Source organism: Callorhinus ursinus, unplaced genomic scaffold, assembly GCF_003265705.2.
Source record: "Callorhinus ursinus isolate GAN/ISIS: 27379988/994484 unplaced genomic scaffold, GSC_fseal_2.0 scaffold25, whole genome shotgun sequence".
Classification (NCBI taxonomy): Eukaryota; Metazoa; Chordata; class Mammalia; order Carnivora; family Otariidae; genus Callorhinus; species Callorhinus ursinus.
In genome coordinates this window covers 7,397,878-7,414,331 of record NW_027397087.1, presented here as the reverse complement: position 1 = coordinate 7,414,331, position 16,454 = coordinate 7,397,878, and the positions used below count along the sequence as shown (strand labels likewise).

The window sequence follows — 16,454 nt, the reverse complement described above, 5'->3', positions numbered from 1 at the left end:
CTAGCTGTTCAATGATGGAGTCCAGTTGACGGGGAAGGTATCTCCCAGCAACACTAGTTAACTTTCATGTACTCTGCCTCCTAGCTCCTATTCCTGCCCGCCTAACCCCCTCGATTTGCTGGGACTCCTTGACTCACCGTACCAGCTCATTTCCTTGAATGAGCCAATCTCATTGAAGGTTCACATGTCACCTTTTCAATATTTTTATCACCTGATTCTAACATTACCAGATTTTTCAATTTTGTTTGAAAAAAATGCAAAAGCAAACAAGTAAATATATATTCATCTTTTTGTTCACAGATTTTAATGGGTATTTGTTTTTATGACATGCCATTCTCACTTGGCTAATTGCAGGAGTGAAGCAATTAACTAGAAACACATCACATGACCAGACCAGTAAGCTTGAAATTGCAGCATACGCGGATTCACATAACTTTCAAATGAATGTGAGGCTGGATTAAACACACGTGGGAAATAAAGTACACATTCCAGTGCAATAAATACACCTGTGGAAATAACATTGAATTTTGAAAGGAGTAAACAAGACAATGAAATGAATCACAACGCAAGGTCAGCAGTCAGTAACAACAGAAAGTTACGGAACATACATAAAGTGACACACTAGAAAAGTGAGAAGGTGCCATGTGCATCTAGAGCCGAGGATAGATTTTCACCCCCCCTCCCCTAGGCTCCAGTGCAACTAGTTTTTGAACTCATAGCCGCTCTTTTCCAACATTTTAATTCACGACTTATTTTTGACAACTATGTGCTAATTTCTGGGAGTATATAAAATTAATAGATGCATAGTCCTTTGTTCACAGGGGGTTTGGAAAACAGCAGTTTGGGCAGCCACTCCATTCCCATGGAGAAGCCAATCTGAACTTATGGGACAATACTGCTCAGCAGCCGAAAATCTGCTACCGGAGCATCTGAGGAGCAGGATTCTTGCAAGTGGTATGCTTTGATAGAAAAAAGATATATGTTTGGGGCGCCTGGGTGGCTCCGTCGTTAAGCGTCTGCCTTTGGCTCAGGTCATGATCCCAGAGTCCTGGGATTCCGGGGTCCTGGGACTGAGCCCCGCGTCGGGCTCCCTGCTCCGCAAGAAGCCTGCTTCTCCCTCTCCCACTCCCCCTGCTTGTGTCCCCTCTCTCGCTGTCTCTCTCTCTGTCAAATAAATAAAATCTTAAAAAAAAAGAAAAAAGAGAAAAGGTATATATTTAAAGAAGTTTAGCCTAAGTTCATCATGGTCTGTCTGTTCCTTTCTTAATCAATGTCAGTTTGTAGAAACTCGTGGCTCTATATGAAAGCCATAAAATGCATTTTGTTTTGAAAAAAGTCAAGTTTTATGTAATTCACTCCCTTGTTCACAGACATAGGAAATTAGAATATAAGGAAGATGGTAATTTTGGAAAGCGTGTCTCAAATAGAAAAATTACAAGATATTTGAATATATATGAATTTTTAGCATGCTAAAAATATAAGTTTAGATATATTATCTTCAATTATTTAAAATACTTTCATTTTCGGGCGCCTGGGTGGCTCAGTTGGTTAAGCAACTGCCTTCGGCTCAGGTCATGATCCTGGAGTCCTGGGATCGAGTCCCACATCGGGCTCCCTGCTCAGCGAGGAGTCTGCTTCTCCCTCTGACCCTTCCCCCTCTCATGTGCTCTCTCTCTCTCTCATTCTCTCTCTCTCAAATAAATAAATAAAATCTTAAAAAAAAAATAAAATAAAATACTTTCATTTTCTTAAAAGATTTTATTTATTTGAGAGAGAGCAAGAGAGAGCATGAGCAGGCGGGAGGGGCAGAGAGAGAGGGAGAAGCAGACTCCCCACTCATCAGGGAGCCTGATGTGGGGCTCGGTCCTAGGACCCTGAGATCACGACCTGAGCCAAAGGCAGACGCTTAATGACTCAGCCACCCAGGCGCCCCTCAGTCCCTCATTTTAATTCCAAATTATTCTTGCTTTGATATTTGGGTGATAAAGCTTCCCAAATTTCCCATTAAAAACAAAACAAAACTAACAGTTATTAGGCTTTTTATTTCTTAATATAAAGAAAAGATCACAAAACCATGGCCCATCATTTCTTAGACAATAGATGAAAAAAAGAAAAAAAGTAATCCATGGGTATGGTCAGAAAATTCAAAAGGTCCAGAAATGCACAAAATGAAAAGTAAAAGCCTTCATTCCTTTCTCTCCCCACTCCTATGGCTCTCCCCAAAGGTAATCACGTTTCCTCTTCAGCTTCTTTTTTGTTTTTAACCTAAGCTGAAAACGTCTGGAGTTTCTCCCTCCAAGCCTAAGGCAAGTTCTGCCATCTCTATGCCAAACGGGAAGACTGGTTTTCAGCACCAGTGCCAGAGCACCCCTGCGGTCTACACAAATGGTCCAATGTCACCTCTGCACTGTCCAGGGCTCCTGTTTTCCTGGGGTCTGTCATTCTGATCATCCCTTCGGTACTAAGGAGCCTTGCAAGCAGGAAGACAATAGAAATGGTGCTTTTCTTTGAGTGTGCCAATCTGTGCCAATGTTTCTTTAAGATAACTTCTTAGAAAAATTTCTCAGCTGGAGGGAATATTTAAATTTAATAAATATTGCCAAATCACCTTCTGATAATATACAATTTGCACTCCAGCTAATAATACAAATAATATATGGGTACCTGCTTCCCTTTACTGTCACAAATGCAATTTTCAACTATTTCCTATGTGAATGATTAAAATTTCAGGTTTATTTTGCATTTTATTTAGTTAGGAATGAAGGGTGACTATCTCAGGTAAGTGGGCCATTAAAATGTTTTTAATGGATTATGTCCTTTGTCTATTTCTATTGGTTTTCAAAAAATTTTAAGGAGTTCTTTGTACTTTAGGGTTAAATAGTGCTTTGTCAATATTTCATTCATTCAGACACTTGGGTTAAAACAGGAAACAAAGTAATCCCCACCTTTAAGGAAGTTAAATTCTAGTAGTGGGATACAGAAAAAAAATTTACACACACACGAGGTTGTGGTAGGTGCTTTGGAAAAAACAAAGCAGGTAAAGAGGGACAGAAAGTAGCAGCAGTGTGTGTGCAGGGGGATGCTGCTGTGTACAGAATGGCCAGGGAAGACCTCTCTCATAAGGTGGGGACTACTCTCTGAAGGGAGTAATCCATGTGAAGATACAGGCAGAAGAAATGGCAGGCTAAAAGACCATAAAGAGAGAACCTAGGAGGAGGTGGAGAGGCTAGAGAGGAGTGAGTGAGGATAAGAAGAGTCAGGGAAGAAGTCAGGGGATAGTGGGGCAGACTGGTAGGGTCTCACAGGCTGTAATAAGGGTTCTGTTATGACTGGGGGTGGGTAGGGAAGCACAGAGATCAGTTATAAGACCGTGAAATAATGCAAGTGAAAGATGATGCAAATATATGTTGCAAGTTATTTTTCCTAGTTTCAGTTTATGGGTTTTTTTTTTTTTTTTTTTGAGGGGAGAGATAGGTAGCCATTAGATTTTGGTTTTTATCTACTATAGTAATAAATAGTGATATTCTTCCCTATACCTTGGTTTTACATCACAGCGACAAAAGATTACAAAGTCATCTAGTATTTTATATTTTCTTTTTTTTCAAAGATTTATTTTATTTATTTATTTTTCAAAGATTTATTTATTTTAGAGAGAGAGCACGAGCAGGTGGGGCAGAGGGAGAAGGAGAGAGAATCTCAAGCAGACTCTGCACTGAGCATGTGTGTGCGGAGCCCAATGCAGGGCTCAATCTCACGACACTGAGATCACGACCTGAGCCAAAACCAAGAGTCGGATGCTTAACCAACTGTGCCACCCAGTCGCCCCTAATATTTGACATTTTCATTTTCTTCCATTAACGTTTTTGATCTAAGATGGTTTTGCAGATTAGCAGTGAAACAGGCAAGCCCACTGCATACGGCTATGCAAACAAGGGCAGCAGGCTGACAGGCTAAGTGGGGGTTGAAATCCAGTAAGGCTACAGTACCCTGGGAGGTACAGAATCCACTAGAGGAAGGGGCCTTTGTCTAATTTGCACAAAAGTATGAACTCGTGGTGGCACTGGTGACAGAGTTCAAACTCTAACCCATTATTTTAACACCAGTTATTGAATACCCTATCTTTTCCCACACTGATTTGAAATGCCACCTTTGTTCTATTAAGTATCCATAGCTTCTTCTGTCTTTGGCGGAACCAAGGACCTCATTAAAGTCAAAGTTTGCTATATTAAAAAAGTTTTTAAAATACATCTTCCTCACTAGGGAAGTCTTAATTTTAGAGACTGGCAGCAAATTTTGGCATGTTAGAAAGAGTTGGTGCAGTTGGAGGAAGAATCCCACATTTTCCAATGTAACAGAAAAGAAGCCTTTCTTTGGTGTCTTTGCTTAAAGACTTTAGCTTAAACACATCAAGGGTCATTTCAAAGAGCCCTGTGCTAACCATCTGGAAGGCTTTCTTACCTACTTTGAGATAATAGCTCAACTAATAGTCTAAAGTCCTACTCCTATAGGAAAACCTTTTTATTTCCAGATTCAGGTTTGGCATCAGTCAGAGCACTATGACTTGGATGGAAGGTTTCTTATTCAAGTGGCACAGGAAGACGAGGACTCTAACAGTGGTACTGGAGATTGGTGGGTGCAGACCTCGTGAATGGTGAGGCACTATAATGTTCCATGGTCTCTTTTCAGACAAAAGTAAAAATCCTGTCTTTTCAGCTGTTTCCCCTGCCAGGTCCATTGTTATGCTACTTCTGCCTTAGTGAGACAAGAAATAAGACTCATTTGAAGCTTCTGCCAAAAAACAGAGGCTTCCTTCTTCCAAGACAAACAAGCATAAAATACAAGGGAAATGGAAGCACGCCCACTTTGTGGTTTTATGCCTAGGCAAAGAGGAAACTAAGATGTCACAGGTCCTAACTGTTTTCTTCCCTCTACAGAGAAGGGTCAGGGTTGGAGGAGATGGGGAATGGAGGGAGAGGTGGCAAAACAGTTGCAAGTTCTCTAATAAAGGGACTTCCCCAGATTCTCTTCCCTCTCCTCAGAGCTGACTTTCAGAGACAAAGCTCTGGTTTTTCAGCCTTGCTGCCAAGGTTCTTGAAGAAGTCACTAATTGATAGTTAAGCCTATGTTAAGAAAGAATTTAAATTTACTGTTCATCCTCAGACTAAGGGTTTTATGTGTCGAAACGGTGGACTGAGAAATGAGGAGAGCAGAGGGGTAGAAGGGCTCAATTACAGCAAAGATACAGATATATAATTTTACATAATCAGTTGTACAAGAAGCAAACGTGAAAATGTTTGAAAAGTTGTGTTTTGGTTAAGAACAAAAACTTCTAAGTTGATTATCTTTCAGACTCAAGTCATATTTCAGTGCATCAACTATATATGCTTAAATATTTTTAGTTGAGATATACTTAGAATTTTCTGCTTTCCAGCAATCTTAGAGCAGTAACAGTGACAACTAGAGTAAAGAAAAAAAAAATCAGGCACCAGCAATGGAGGGAGGCACAGTTGAGAATTTTGATATTTGGATATGAAATAGATGATTTTCATTGCCTCTTTCTTCCAATTTTCCTCCCTCTGCCCAAAGCCAGGTATAATCCATGCTTCCGTTTGGGGATCTAATACTTCTTCTAGATCTAGTCTCTCCCAAATTATTACATGCTTCCAAGTTATCTTTTTATCCTGGCCTCTCTCTCTTCAAATCTTCCAATCAACAAAACTTCCTTCCATTCCTTTATTAACTCTTGCCCCACCAAGTCATTCTGCAGGTAGTAGAATGGTGATTGTTCTATTTCTGAAAGGTTGCTATACCCCATTCAAAACCTTTTCTCTTCCTTTTTAACAGCCACAGTCCTAATCAAGAGACCCAGTAGCCGCAGCACCACGAGATTATATAAATAGATGAAAGGGTTTGGTGGATAAAAAAATGAAAATATTAAAATAGAATCAGAACAAACAACTTCGCCACTTGAAATTTAAGAAAATTTGGCCTTGTATTAAATCATTTTATCTACTTTTAAATCTAGACCACTTAGTGGAAGGTCAGGAACACCCAAAGGAATGGTCGGCTATTCTGCCTTGTTATGATTTTATCATGGCAGTTCTATGTCTAGGATATATAAATTTCCATGGTACAACAGCTCCTGTCTGTGAAATCAAGCCATTTATTATCTTAGTTGGCAAAAAGTAGATGAGATGTTAGAAGCACAAATTTAACAAATACTATTTTATTACTTAAAAATACATAGTGATCAAAAAAAACACACATAGTGATCCTAAGGGTACATGTCACAGATTACAAAAGAAAAATGTACAGGGAAAAGTAGAGACAAATGTGTTAAATGACAATAAGGTACCCATTCATATGGAGTCCATTAAGAATAAAACACTTCTTTCTTAGTTAGACAAGGCCAAGAATAGATACAGCGCTATGCAGAAAATGCCAGTTAACCTAGAAATATACCTTTACTCAAAAGTAGCAATGTGTTGGTAGTGTATCTAAACATGTCCTAAACTGAATTACAGCATACACAGGTCCAGTGTTCCACAATACAACCACTGGTTTTAGGCAGGAATCTGTGAGAGATTTGGTTGCCTATCCTGCTGAAAGAGCAAAGCCCCGGGACTGATTAACTTCCCTACCTTCCACAAAGCTTTGTTCAGGTGATTTTGGAAAGTGGTGTCAAACACCCCACTCATTGCTGCTCCAAGTTCCCTCAGAACAGACACTGTGGACTCATCACTGGCATTCAGAATCCGTACAAAGAATTTACTCCACAATTCACCATCTTTTAGCCTAAAAATATATAAAACCATTTCCATCAAGATTAGACATATAAAAGAATTCTGTATTTAAATCAGTGGTACATATATGCACTAAATGATTTAAGGTAATAGCTAGAAGTCTAGGGTTAGAACTCATTCAAGTAATCCTTTCAAAGCCCAGGGTGGAGCTGTGAAAAAGAGCAGAGAGCCATAATACAATGCACGTAAAGAGAAAGTCTCTGATCCGAATGCACCATTGCCTCTGTGTGCTAAGATGCAGCACTGCTCTACAAAAGGAAGACAAGTGAATTTTGCTCCTCGCCTCTAACTTCCCTAAAGTCTAGGTCATTAGACAGACTGCAGTTCTCCTTTTCCCCCTGCCCAGAGTCTTATTATCTTCATAGTCCTCCGAGAATCCTAAGCTTGACTGAAGTAACTACTGCTATGATGTTTAACTTCTTTGGTTTTTTAAATAAGAGAAGCTTCTATTATCATAGAAGGCAGGGTTGTTAGGAAACCCCAGCTGACCCTACCTGTTTCTGTTTGTGTTCAACCCACTTAGGACCACAGCCCACTGGAGATACCTGAATCTATCTACAGGTCTTACATTATATTTAAAGCCTATTTTTAATAAAGTATGTTTCAGAGACAAATAAGACTGGTCAAATTCTGAATTAAATAAAGAAAAAAATACAATTCACTTGTTGGGAGAAGGGGTGTTAAATTCCCAACACTGTTTTTTCTTTTTTTAAGCCAAAGAATATACAAATAAGTTGACAGATGGGGAGCTTATTCTGGGAAGTTATTAGTTATGATAAGCTAAAGTAGAACATGGGATATTTAATAAGTTTTATAAGTAGGCTTGAGGGAATACTACGGTTCTGAGACCAAGCAGCTCTTATTAAGGGAGCATTTACTTCTCCGAGGAGACTCAGTTCTCTGCTTTGGTTCTACCCATTCATTAAATAAATAATAGCCTAAAACTAGTATATAATTTAGAAATTCAATTCTCAAGAGATGCTTGTTAACTTTGATAACAATAGCTATTAAAAAGAGGTATAAGACTAACATCAGTTGATTATAAAATTATTCTCACAAAATGTTTCTATTAACACTTCTAGAATGAGAGGCTTCTGTACCAGTCACAGTCTATAGGATACATCGAGGTCCAGAATGATGTCCTGAAGTCTGAATAGTTTGATTATTTTTAATTTGCAATTCCTTTGTTCTGCACTAGATGCTCCACTGACACTCTAGTGAAAACTGGTTGAAATTAATGGAATCATGGCATTTGGACTAACAAAACTAAGGCTGCCCAAGCAGAGGGCACCCAAGAGTAAGAGAAAATTATCTGGATAGGCAAAGACCCTGAAATCGCCAATACTTACTCAGAAATATTTTGGCTAAGTTTCCAGAGGGACCCATCCCAGAAGACCTGTAGGTGTTCCTTGAACAATAGTAAATGTGCTAAATCTGCTATACCAAACAGATCTACCTGAAATCACAAAAAGCACCATCAGCTAAAATAATTCTCTGCTACTATCATGGCAATCTATTTATGTAGAAAGTTTAAAGTTATTATAGTGTTTAAGTTTATCTTATGACATACATTTTAGTAGACTGTTCCCTACCCTTACCATAAAGGGAGAAGCTCCCCAAAGAAGTGATCAATAGAGCTAACTCTAGGAATTATCCTTAAGAACAAAAGATGAGAACAAAATTATCCTGAAGAACAAAAATATACAGACTGTCAAATTCAAATTTGTAGACCTACTGAATGTGCATGGACTCTAGCTGTGATCTAAACGTGGTCCACATGACAAGTTCAAGTTCATGATACATTTTCAATCAGCAAATGCCAAACGTCCAGAGAGGAGTCAGAAGGGATTTTGTATATAACGCTACCATACAAAGTACTTTACTCTTGTAACGTTCTTTTTATATACATTATTTCATTTAATCCTCACAACAATTCTGATACACACAGAGCAGATTGTTATCCTTATTTTGCAAAGATTACAGAAAATTACTTACAAAAGATCACACAGATGAGTGATAGAAATGGCCCTGACACTTAGGTTACTGAGTTAGTCATGTGTCTGCACGTGTATGTGTACAGTCTTCAATGCTGTGACAGAAAAATGGTATATTTTGCTTGACTTGGTGAAATTTGAAAACTAGGTCATCTATTCCAGGGGAGACAATATCAGTAAACACTAGCTTTCATGGTTTATCTATGGAAGAAAGAGATTAAGAAACCCTCTCCATGTTTGCTCAGTCTTGTTTTACACTTACCTGGTAGGGAGAAGAACAGTTAGCCAGGATCTTTTGTCCTTCCAGGATGTGTACAGTCCGAAAGCCGCTGAGGATAAAAACATCAGGCTGCACCCTGAGGTCAACACTGTAGGAAAAGTCCACTATCTTCAAAGCTTGATCATTCTTATTATAATCATAGGGATCGTGGATTCTAGCCCAGATTTAAGAGAAAGAGATAATAAAAATAGGCCATGAAAGAAGCTGCAGAGCTGCTCTTTAAAAAAAAGAGAAAAAAAAGAAAAAAAAAGGTATTGCAGGTGTGTCTTAGCTATACCAACAGCTCCCTCCAGTGGCTAGCTATGAAAATGCAACTGTAAGAGCCCTGGCAGTGTCCAGCTAAGTGGGGAATGTTGAGATTAGCCTAGTGACACAAGGATATTTAAACCATAATGTACAGCCACCACAGAATATTTATCATATTATATTTATTATATAAAACAAGTATTGGAAGTAGAGTACAAGCCTCTGTCTTATACTAGACACACCAATATGGATAACAGCAATGATTTACACACTGATGAGAATTATGGAAGAAATTAAGCTTTTATAGATGTCATAGCCTTTCTTGTTCACTACTATAGATTAGGCTTTCCAAGTGTCATTCAGATTCCTCCTTCTCAAGAGTTTAACTGAAATAACAATAAGGCTGTTTTTGTGTAAGATGCCACCTATACTATAAACTATCCTGTTTTTATTAAACGAACACCATATTCTCTCTTACTCTTATCTGTAATGCAAACCATTATTTACTAACCCCCAAAACAAACAAACAAAAGAAAACCTAATAACACTAACTCACTATTAATTATATTTTCCTTGGATTTATCTATCCCATGCAATAAAGCTACTCTCCAAGGAGACATATAACTATTTATGTGAGAGAAAAGAATGAATGATTTTTATGTTCCTTGTTTCTGCTTTCCTCAGTTCCCTCAAATCCCTGATTAGTATCAGTGATAGATGCTATATTTTTAAATATAGGCTTTGACTAGTCCCATCACATACCTCCACAGCACAGAATGATATATTTTACTTTAAAATTTACAATTGCTCCCATTTTTCCATAGCACAAGATACAACATTTTTTGGCCATCATAAAACTATTTATTTGCTGCTCTGTGTTCACCCCTTGCATTTGATGGCTAAACTGGGTTTAATTTGAACACTAAGCCCTTTTTCTTGGCATAGTTTGCATTTGCACTCTGGTTTAGCCACTTCTCTTGGCAATTACCTCAATTTGGCCTGACTTAAGCTTTGGTTTTGAAACTGAGAAGTGCCTTGGTTTTGCTAGCATCCTCACTCGATCCGCACTGGTCCCACTCAAAGAAAGACTACACAATCTATTTCACAGTCCTCCAAATCTTCATATTTTATATCTCTTCTTGCCAGGAATCATCACAATACTCAGAGTGGTCAATTTTTTTTTCTGAATTAATGTATTTCCTCAATGTATTTTTTTCTTTGAACTCTTTTAAATTATTCCCCTTGATTATTGACTTTTAGATGGCAAATACTTTAACATACTGTGTTCCTCAATATGGCACTTATTGAGAGGCAAAAGGAAATGGAAACTGTCCATATTTTAAGAGAAAGTTGACAGAATTTTAAGAGAATGAAAAGGACCAACCTGTTTCTAAGAATCAGACTCCTCGGACTCAAGTCACCATGGACTATTTCTGCTCTGTGCAATTTCTCCACTATTGTCAAAAGGTTATAAATAACCAACACTATTATTTCATGGGTAATAAGTTCACTGTGTTCAAGAAGATCCTAGAAACAAAGGACAGAAAATTCACTATTTCTTAAGTTGCGGTGACTGTACTTACACCCAGTACCTTGCCACCTGCCGCTTTGTACTCCTTGTTCTCTACTAGGATCTGGCTCTTTCACAGGCTGGGTCTTCGTCCCAGTTCTAACAACACTGCTCTCCTCTAAGACTATAAGGATTTATTGAATGAAGAGCATCGAGGATTAGCCAGGACCATAATAGGTGCTCTATAAATGGTAGTTTCAAAATACCCTCATTCCAACCTTTTTAGAAAATTCATATTACCATCAAAATATGCAACAACACCTCTTAAGAACATTCCAGGGGCACCTGGGTGGCTCAGTCAGTTGAGCGGCCAACTCTTGCTTTTGGCTCAGGTCATGATCTCAGGGTTCTGGGATCAAGCCCTGCATTAGACTCCACACTCAGCACAGAGTCTGTCTCCCTCCCTCCCTCTCTGCTCCTCCCCTTCCTTGGCACGCACACGCATGCACACATTCTCTCTCTCTCAGATAAATAAAATCTTAAAAAAAAAAAAAAGAACATTCCTAAGAATAAAATGATATATTGTGTTTGGGTTCTAAAAATAATCTACTGGGAGATAGCATAGATAAAACAAGAGTAGCAAAAATAGACCATTCCTTATGTAAAGAGTTTGAAAGTTACCACTCTGTCCTACCTAACAAATAAAAAGCTGAACAGACTGAAAAATCAACTCTTCTAGGATCTATAAGCATGGTGGTGGTGGTGGAGGGGGTTCCTCACACTTCTGTGAGTTTTATGTCTAGGAGCTAGATCAGGTTCTCACAGCAAATGTTGGAGAAAAATGCTCCTTGTGCTTCTAGAGGTGGAGGGAGAGAGGAACCATTTTGAAACAGGGCAGAGCACTCTGTTCTTAAAAAGCTCTGTCGTCAGGAGAAACTAGTTAACTGGAGACTAACCTGCTAGAGTATTATCTGAGCCTACTTGACCTGGGGAAGGAAATACCCAACTCCAGCCCACTCTAGCCATCATGTCCCACCTAAGGGAAGAGAAATACTTGTGAGGTGCAGTCCAGAGGCATAGGCTCACTATAAAAGAACATAAAGCACAGAATTATGCAATGCTTTCCTTCCCTTCACACCTTATCACCACATTATTAAAGGCCTATTTATAGCAATTCCTTTTACCCAGTACTTCATGTCTGGCTATCAGGAAAAATTAGGGGCGCCTGGGTGGCTCAGTCAGTTAAGTGTTGATTCTTGGTTTTGGCTCAGGTCATGATCTCATGGGTGGTGAGATGGAGCCCTGCCTCAGGCTCTGGGCTCAGCAGGGAGTCTGCTTGAGATTCTCTCCCTCTGCCCCTCCTCCCACTCACACACGTGCATGTGCTCTCTCTCAAATAAATAAATCTTTAAAAAAGACACAATTTGAAGAGACAAAGCAAATATCAAAACCAGACATGGAAAGAATATTGGAATTATCACACCAGGAATTTAACATAAGAGTGGCCATGAGCTGATGATGAACATAGTTAGATGACTGGGTCATTGCACAATTCTGTCTATTTTTGTCCATGTTTGCAAACTGACATAATAGGGGTGCCTGGCTGGCTCAGTCAGTAGAGTGTGTGACTCTTGGCCTCAGGGTCGTGAGTTCGAGCCCCATCTTTCTTGGGTATAGAGATTATGTAAATAAATTTTTTTAAAAAAGAAAAGAAAAAGAAAATTGACATAATAAAAAGTTAAAAAAAAAATACCAAAGAAGTTTTTGGTCAAAACAACTTGGGAGGGCGCCTGGGTGGCTCAGTTGGTTGGGCGACTGCCTTCGGCTCAGGTCATGATCCTGGAGTCCCTGGATCGAGTCCCGCGTCGGGCTCCCTGCTCAGCAGGGAGTCTGCTTCTCCCTCTGACCCTCCCCCCATCTCATGTGCTTTCTCTCTCATTCTCTCTGTCTCTCAAATAAATAAATAAAATCTTTAAAAAAAAATAAAAATAAAAAAAAATAAAAAAATAAAAAAAAAAAACAACTTGGGAAAGGAAAATGATCAATGCTTTTAGTTTATAATTTAATTGGTCTATTTCTAGAAGGTTAGCAGGAATCTTGCACTAAATTCCCTTGCTAAATGGAGCACAAACTCTCTATTTAAGGACTTTAAATGATATGCTTTTATATTATTCAAACCTGAAGGGTGAAGCAGTTTATATACTGGTGCCAAATAATACAACCATCTTGGTACTGGTAACAGCTGCATAAATGATCATACTCCTCATTTAAACGTTCTTTTAACTTGAGGTTGATATAAAAGTCCCATGGGACAGGTTGAGCTGATACCTGTAAGAAATTTTAAAAATAAAAGCTATTAGAATCTCTGGTTATGGCTGGCAGGTTGAAAACATTCCCTCCAGCCTTTATGATACCCCAACAGAAATAATAGTAAAGGAATGTTTTAAAAGTCATAAATCTATAATAAAAAACATAGCAACAACAAATTCTGGAAGCTGGAAAGAGAACAGTAAGAGGTAACAATCCACTTAGCTCACCAAGGAAAGCTGATTCTAGCAGTAGAGTAAGCTGAGAACAACCAAATTTACAGTACAAGACCATCTCCCCACAGTATAAAACTGATGGCACCAATTACCTAGAGAAGGGTAGAGGTGGGGCTACCACAGGAGTGATTGAACTATATTAAGGAGAAAGTTAAACCCCAGATTCCCCTGCCTCTCCTCCATTCTAGAAGACCAGAAGTTTACCCTTAGAAAGTATAAAGCAGAAGGGCTCTGGGCTAGAGGTCGCCAGGCACTGTTAACCAGGGTTGGGGGGTAGTTTATACATCAAATGTTAAGATGCACCTGTCTGCCCCTCTAGTCTCCAGACTAATTTTCCCACTTAGCTTCCAAGAAGCTAGCAACCAGGATTATATGCTCCAGAAAAGATATTAGAAGTTTTCTCTGAAGGATCTGATCAGCTCAAAAGAAAAGACCTCAAAGATTGAGGACTTTTATTGAATGGCTAAGCAAGATCTTCTTACAGTGAGGCCCAACAGCTGTCCAGGTCCTGTATACACAGAGCTTTCAATTAGCTTTTAGAGTCCCACACTTAAATATGAATAGAGAGTCAAAGACTTGAAGAAAGCCTCTAATATGAAAGACAGAGCTCAAAACAGACAAAAGGAAACAGATGATGCAGGAAGATAAAAAGTTTAAAGCATCATAAATACACACAGAGAAATAAAGAATATTCCATCTTTGAAATGAAGTGCAGAATGTTATAAAGAAGAAAATTCTGAGAATAAAAAAGAGCTCTGGCAAATCAAATGCACGACAAAAGAAATGAAAAACCCAATAACACGTCTGAAAATAAAGTTGACAAAACATTGCAGAAAGTAAAGCAAAAAGACAAAGAGATAGAAAAGGAGAAAAAAAGATAAGATTTTTAAAGGATCTCTAAGACACCCCATATCCTAATAAAAGGAATTCTAGAAGGAGAGAACAGAAGACTGAAAAGAAGAAATAATTTATTCTTTGAAGAAAATTTCTCAAAACTGAAGGAGTTCCACGTTGAAATGGCCATCCAGTGTCTAGCATATGGGCAATAATAGATTTTCACCAAAACATGTATTTGTGGAATTTCAGAATACTGGGACAATTCTGGGGATAAACAGAAGAAGATTCTACAAGGATTCAGGGAGAGGGAAAAATAGTCTTACACAAAAAATGGCAAAAGACTTTAAAAAGAAAGGCCACAAGCCAGAAGATAATGAACCTTATCTTCAAAATTCTAAGGAAATAAAGTTTTGAACCTAGAATTCTAATACCCAGCCAAACTACCAATCAAGTAAAGATGTGGAATAAAAAATTTTCTGACATGAAAGGTTTCAAAAAAATTTATATCCCATGCATCCTTTCTCGGGAGGCTACTAAAATATGAGGGCTTAAACCAAAAAGAAATAAAAATGGGAGCCAATATTACTGGGCGTCTAACATAAGAAAGAGGTAATGTGATTCCCTAGGATAATGGTGAATGGAAATGTCAAAAGGTGTGTGTGTGTGTGTCCCAGAATGTAATCTGTCCAGATTGGAGCAGGCCAGAAAATTTCAGGATATTTCTTCAAAAAGATAGAATTAATAGAATATTTAGTATGTTTGGACATATTAAGAGATTTACACGATTGCCTCTCCTTTTTGATATCTGATCCTGGCACAAAATGCTGAGTGATTTTTTGATGTCTCACCGACTTTTCTATCAAGAAGCTTATGGACTATTCAAAGGATTTGATGGTACCATGGGGCCATAGTTACTGCTTCAACCCACATTATTTTTTTAAAAGGTAACTGAAATGACAAAGAATCAGTCCCACCTTTATTATGGTTAACTCTGCGGAGTTTCTTGGTGTCACCCAGAATAATCTGTAATCTTCACATATTAGGTATTCTTGTTTAATGCAATAATCTTCATTACCTGTTGAGAAGGTTTGATTCCATTTAAAAATCACTGTGAATATGTACAGCACCTTAGTTTTTACCTCCTGGTTTAAGGGCTAAAGGTACTTTATATCTGCCAGTGAGCAGTCAGTTAGAATACTTTTCAAAATCATTTGTTAAAAGTTGAAAGAGGGGAAGACAGAATCCATATTGTTACCAGGACATGAACTTATCAATGTATCAACCTCTATAATACTGTTTCTTTTTCATTTGTTTTTTTACATCAGTTTTTTTGTTTTGTTTTAATTAAGTAAACTCTACCCCCAATGTGGGGCTTGAACTTATGACCCTGAGATCAAGAGTTGCATGCTCTACTGATTGAGCCAGCCAGGTGCCCCTATAATGCTGTTTCTTCTAATCTAAAAATACTTACTGTGCTCAAGCATCAAGCTCAAGTACAAATAATCACTTACTTGTATAGTGTCATACAAAAAAACCCCATGCGTTCAATGATACTTACCCAATTCAATTTCCTTTTCTATTTCCAACTTAGGCATTGGTCTATCTTCTATAAAAAACTCTGCAGAGGCCCTCAGCTCCATTAGAGATTTTAGTAGTTGTCTGCGATACTGTGGACACCAGGGTGACTGAGTAGGGTTGTCTGGGGGAAAAAAAAAAGTCAACAAACCCCATCACCCCCCAAACCTAAAATGGGTGTTATAAACAGAGGAGAGGAAAAAACACAGGACTGCACAATCAACACGGCTAACCTAACAAAACTCATCTACTTCAGGTCTTTATGGTGTTCAGTTAATACTGATTCATTCTAGAAATTGCACAATTTATGGGAACTTTTCTATAGAAAAAAACCACATAGCTCAGTTTGCTGAGATAAATAAGTGTTCAGTAGACATGGAGGTAGAGGTTTGCTTACAAGTGGTATGTATGAAGCTACCTGCAGTCTCATTAGTAAGCTCCAGTTTCTCAGGAATTTGAAGACATCTGATGGAGGAGGAACTTGTAACTGAGGCAGAAGACCCCGAGAGCCCAGAGGAGTGTGTGGCTTCGCGGCTGTCTTCAATAATTGGGCTGAAAGAACCACAAATAAGTCAGTCCTCATAGGGATAACATATATCACTTTATCTTTGTTATTTTATTTGATATTCATTAGTCTAATTTTCAAAGTCCATTATTTTCCTGAAA

The 16,454-nt window shown here is 38.4% G+C and overlaps 1 protein-coding gene across 5 annotated transcripts in view; it reads right to left on the bottom strand.

Moving 5' to 3' along the window:
- Positions 1 to 301: 301 nt before the first annotated feature.
- The window catches only part of BUB1B (BUB1 mitotic checkpoint serine/threonine kinase B), a 55,411-nt gene continuing 39,258 nt past the window's right edge, over positions 302 to 16,454 (bottom strand). Inside the window, exons 16-24 of one of the 5 annotated variants that reach the window (XM_073876786.1) lie at positions 16,186 to 16,340; positions 15,772 to 15,912; positions 15,188 to 15,288; positions 13,012 to 13,161; positions 10,708 to 10,850; positions 9,060 to 9,231; positions 8,153 to 8,259; positions 6,642 to 6,795; positions 302 to 506 (exon numbers count right to left, since the gene is read on the bottom strand). In XM_073876786.1, the coding sequence (XP_073732887.1) occupies positions 426 to 506; positions 6,642 to 6,795; positions 8,153 to 8,259; positions 9,060 to 9,231; positions 10,708 to 10,850; positions 13,012 to 13,161; positions 15,188 to 15,288; positions 15,772 to 15,912; positions 16,186 to 16,340 (1,204 nt within the window). In that variant the 3' untranslated portion in view covers positions 302 to 425. The other 4 variants (XM_073876787.1, XM_025884598.2, XM_073876788.1 and 1 more) reach the window with 4 other exon arrangements.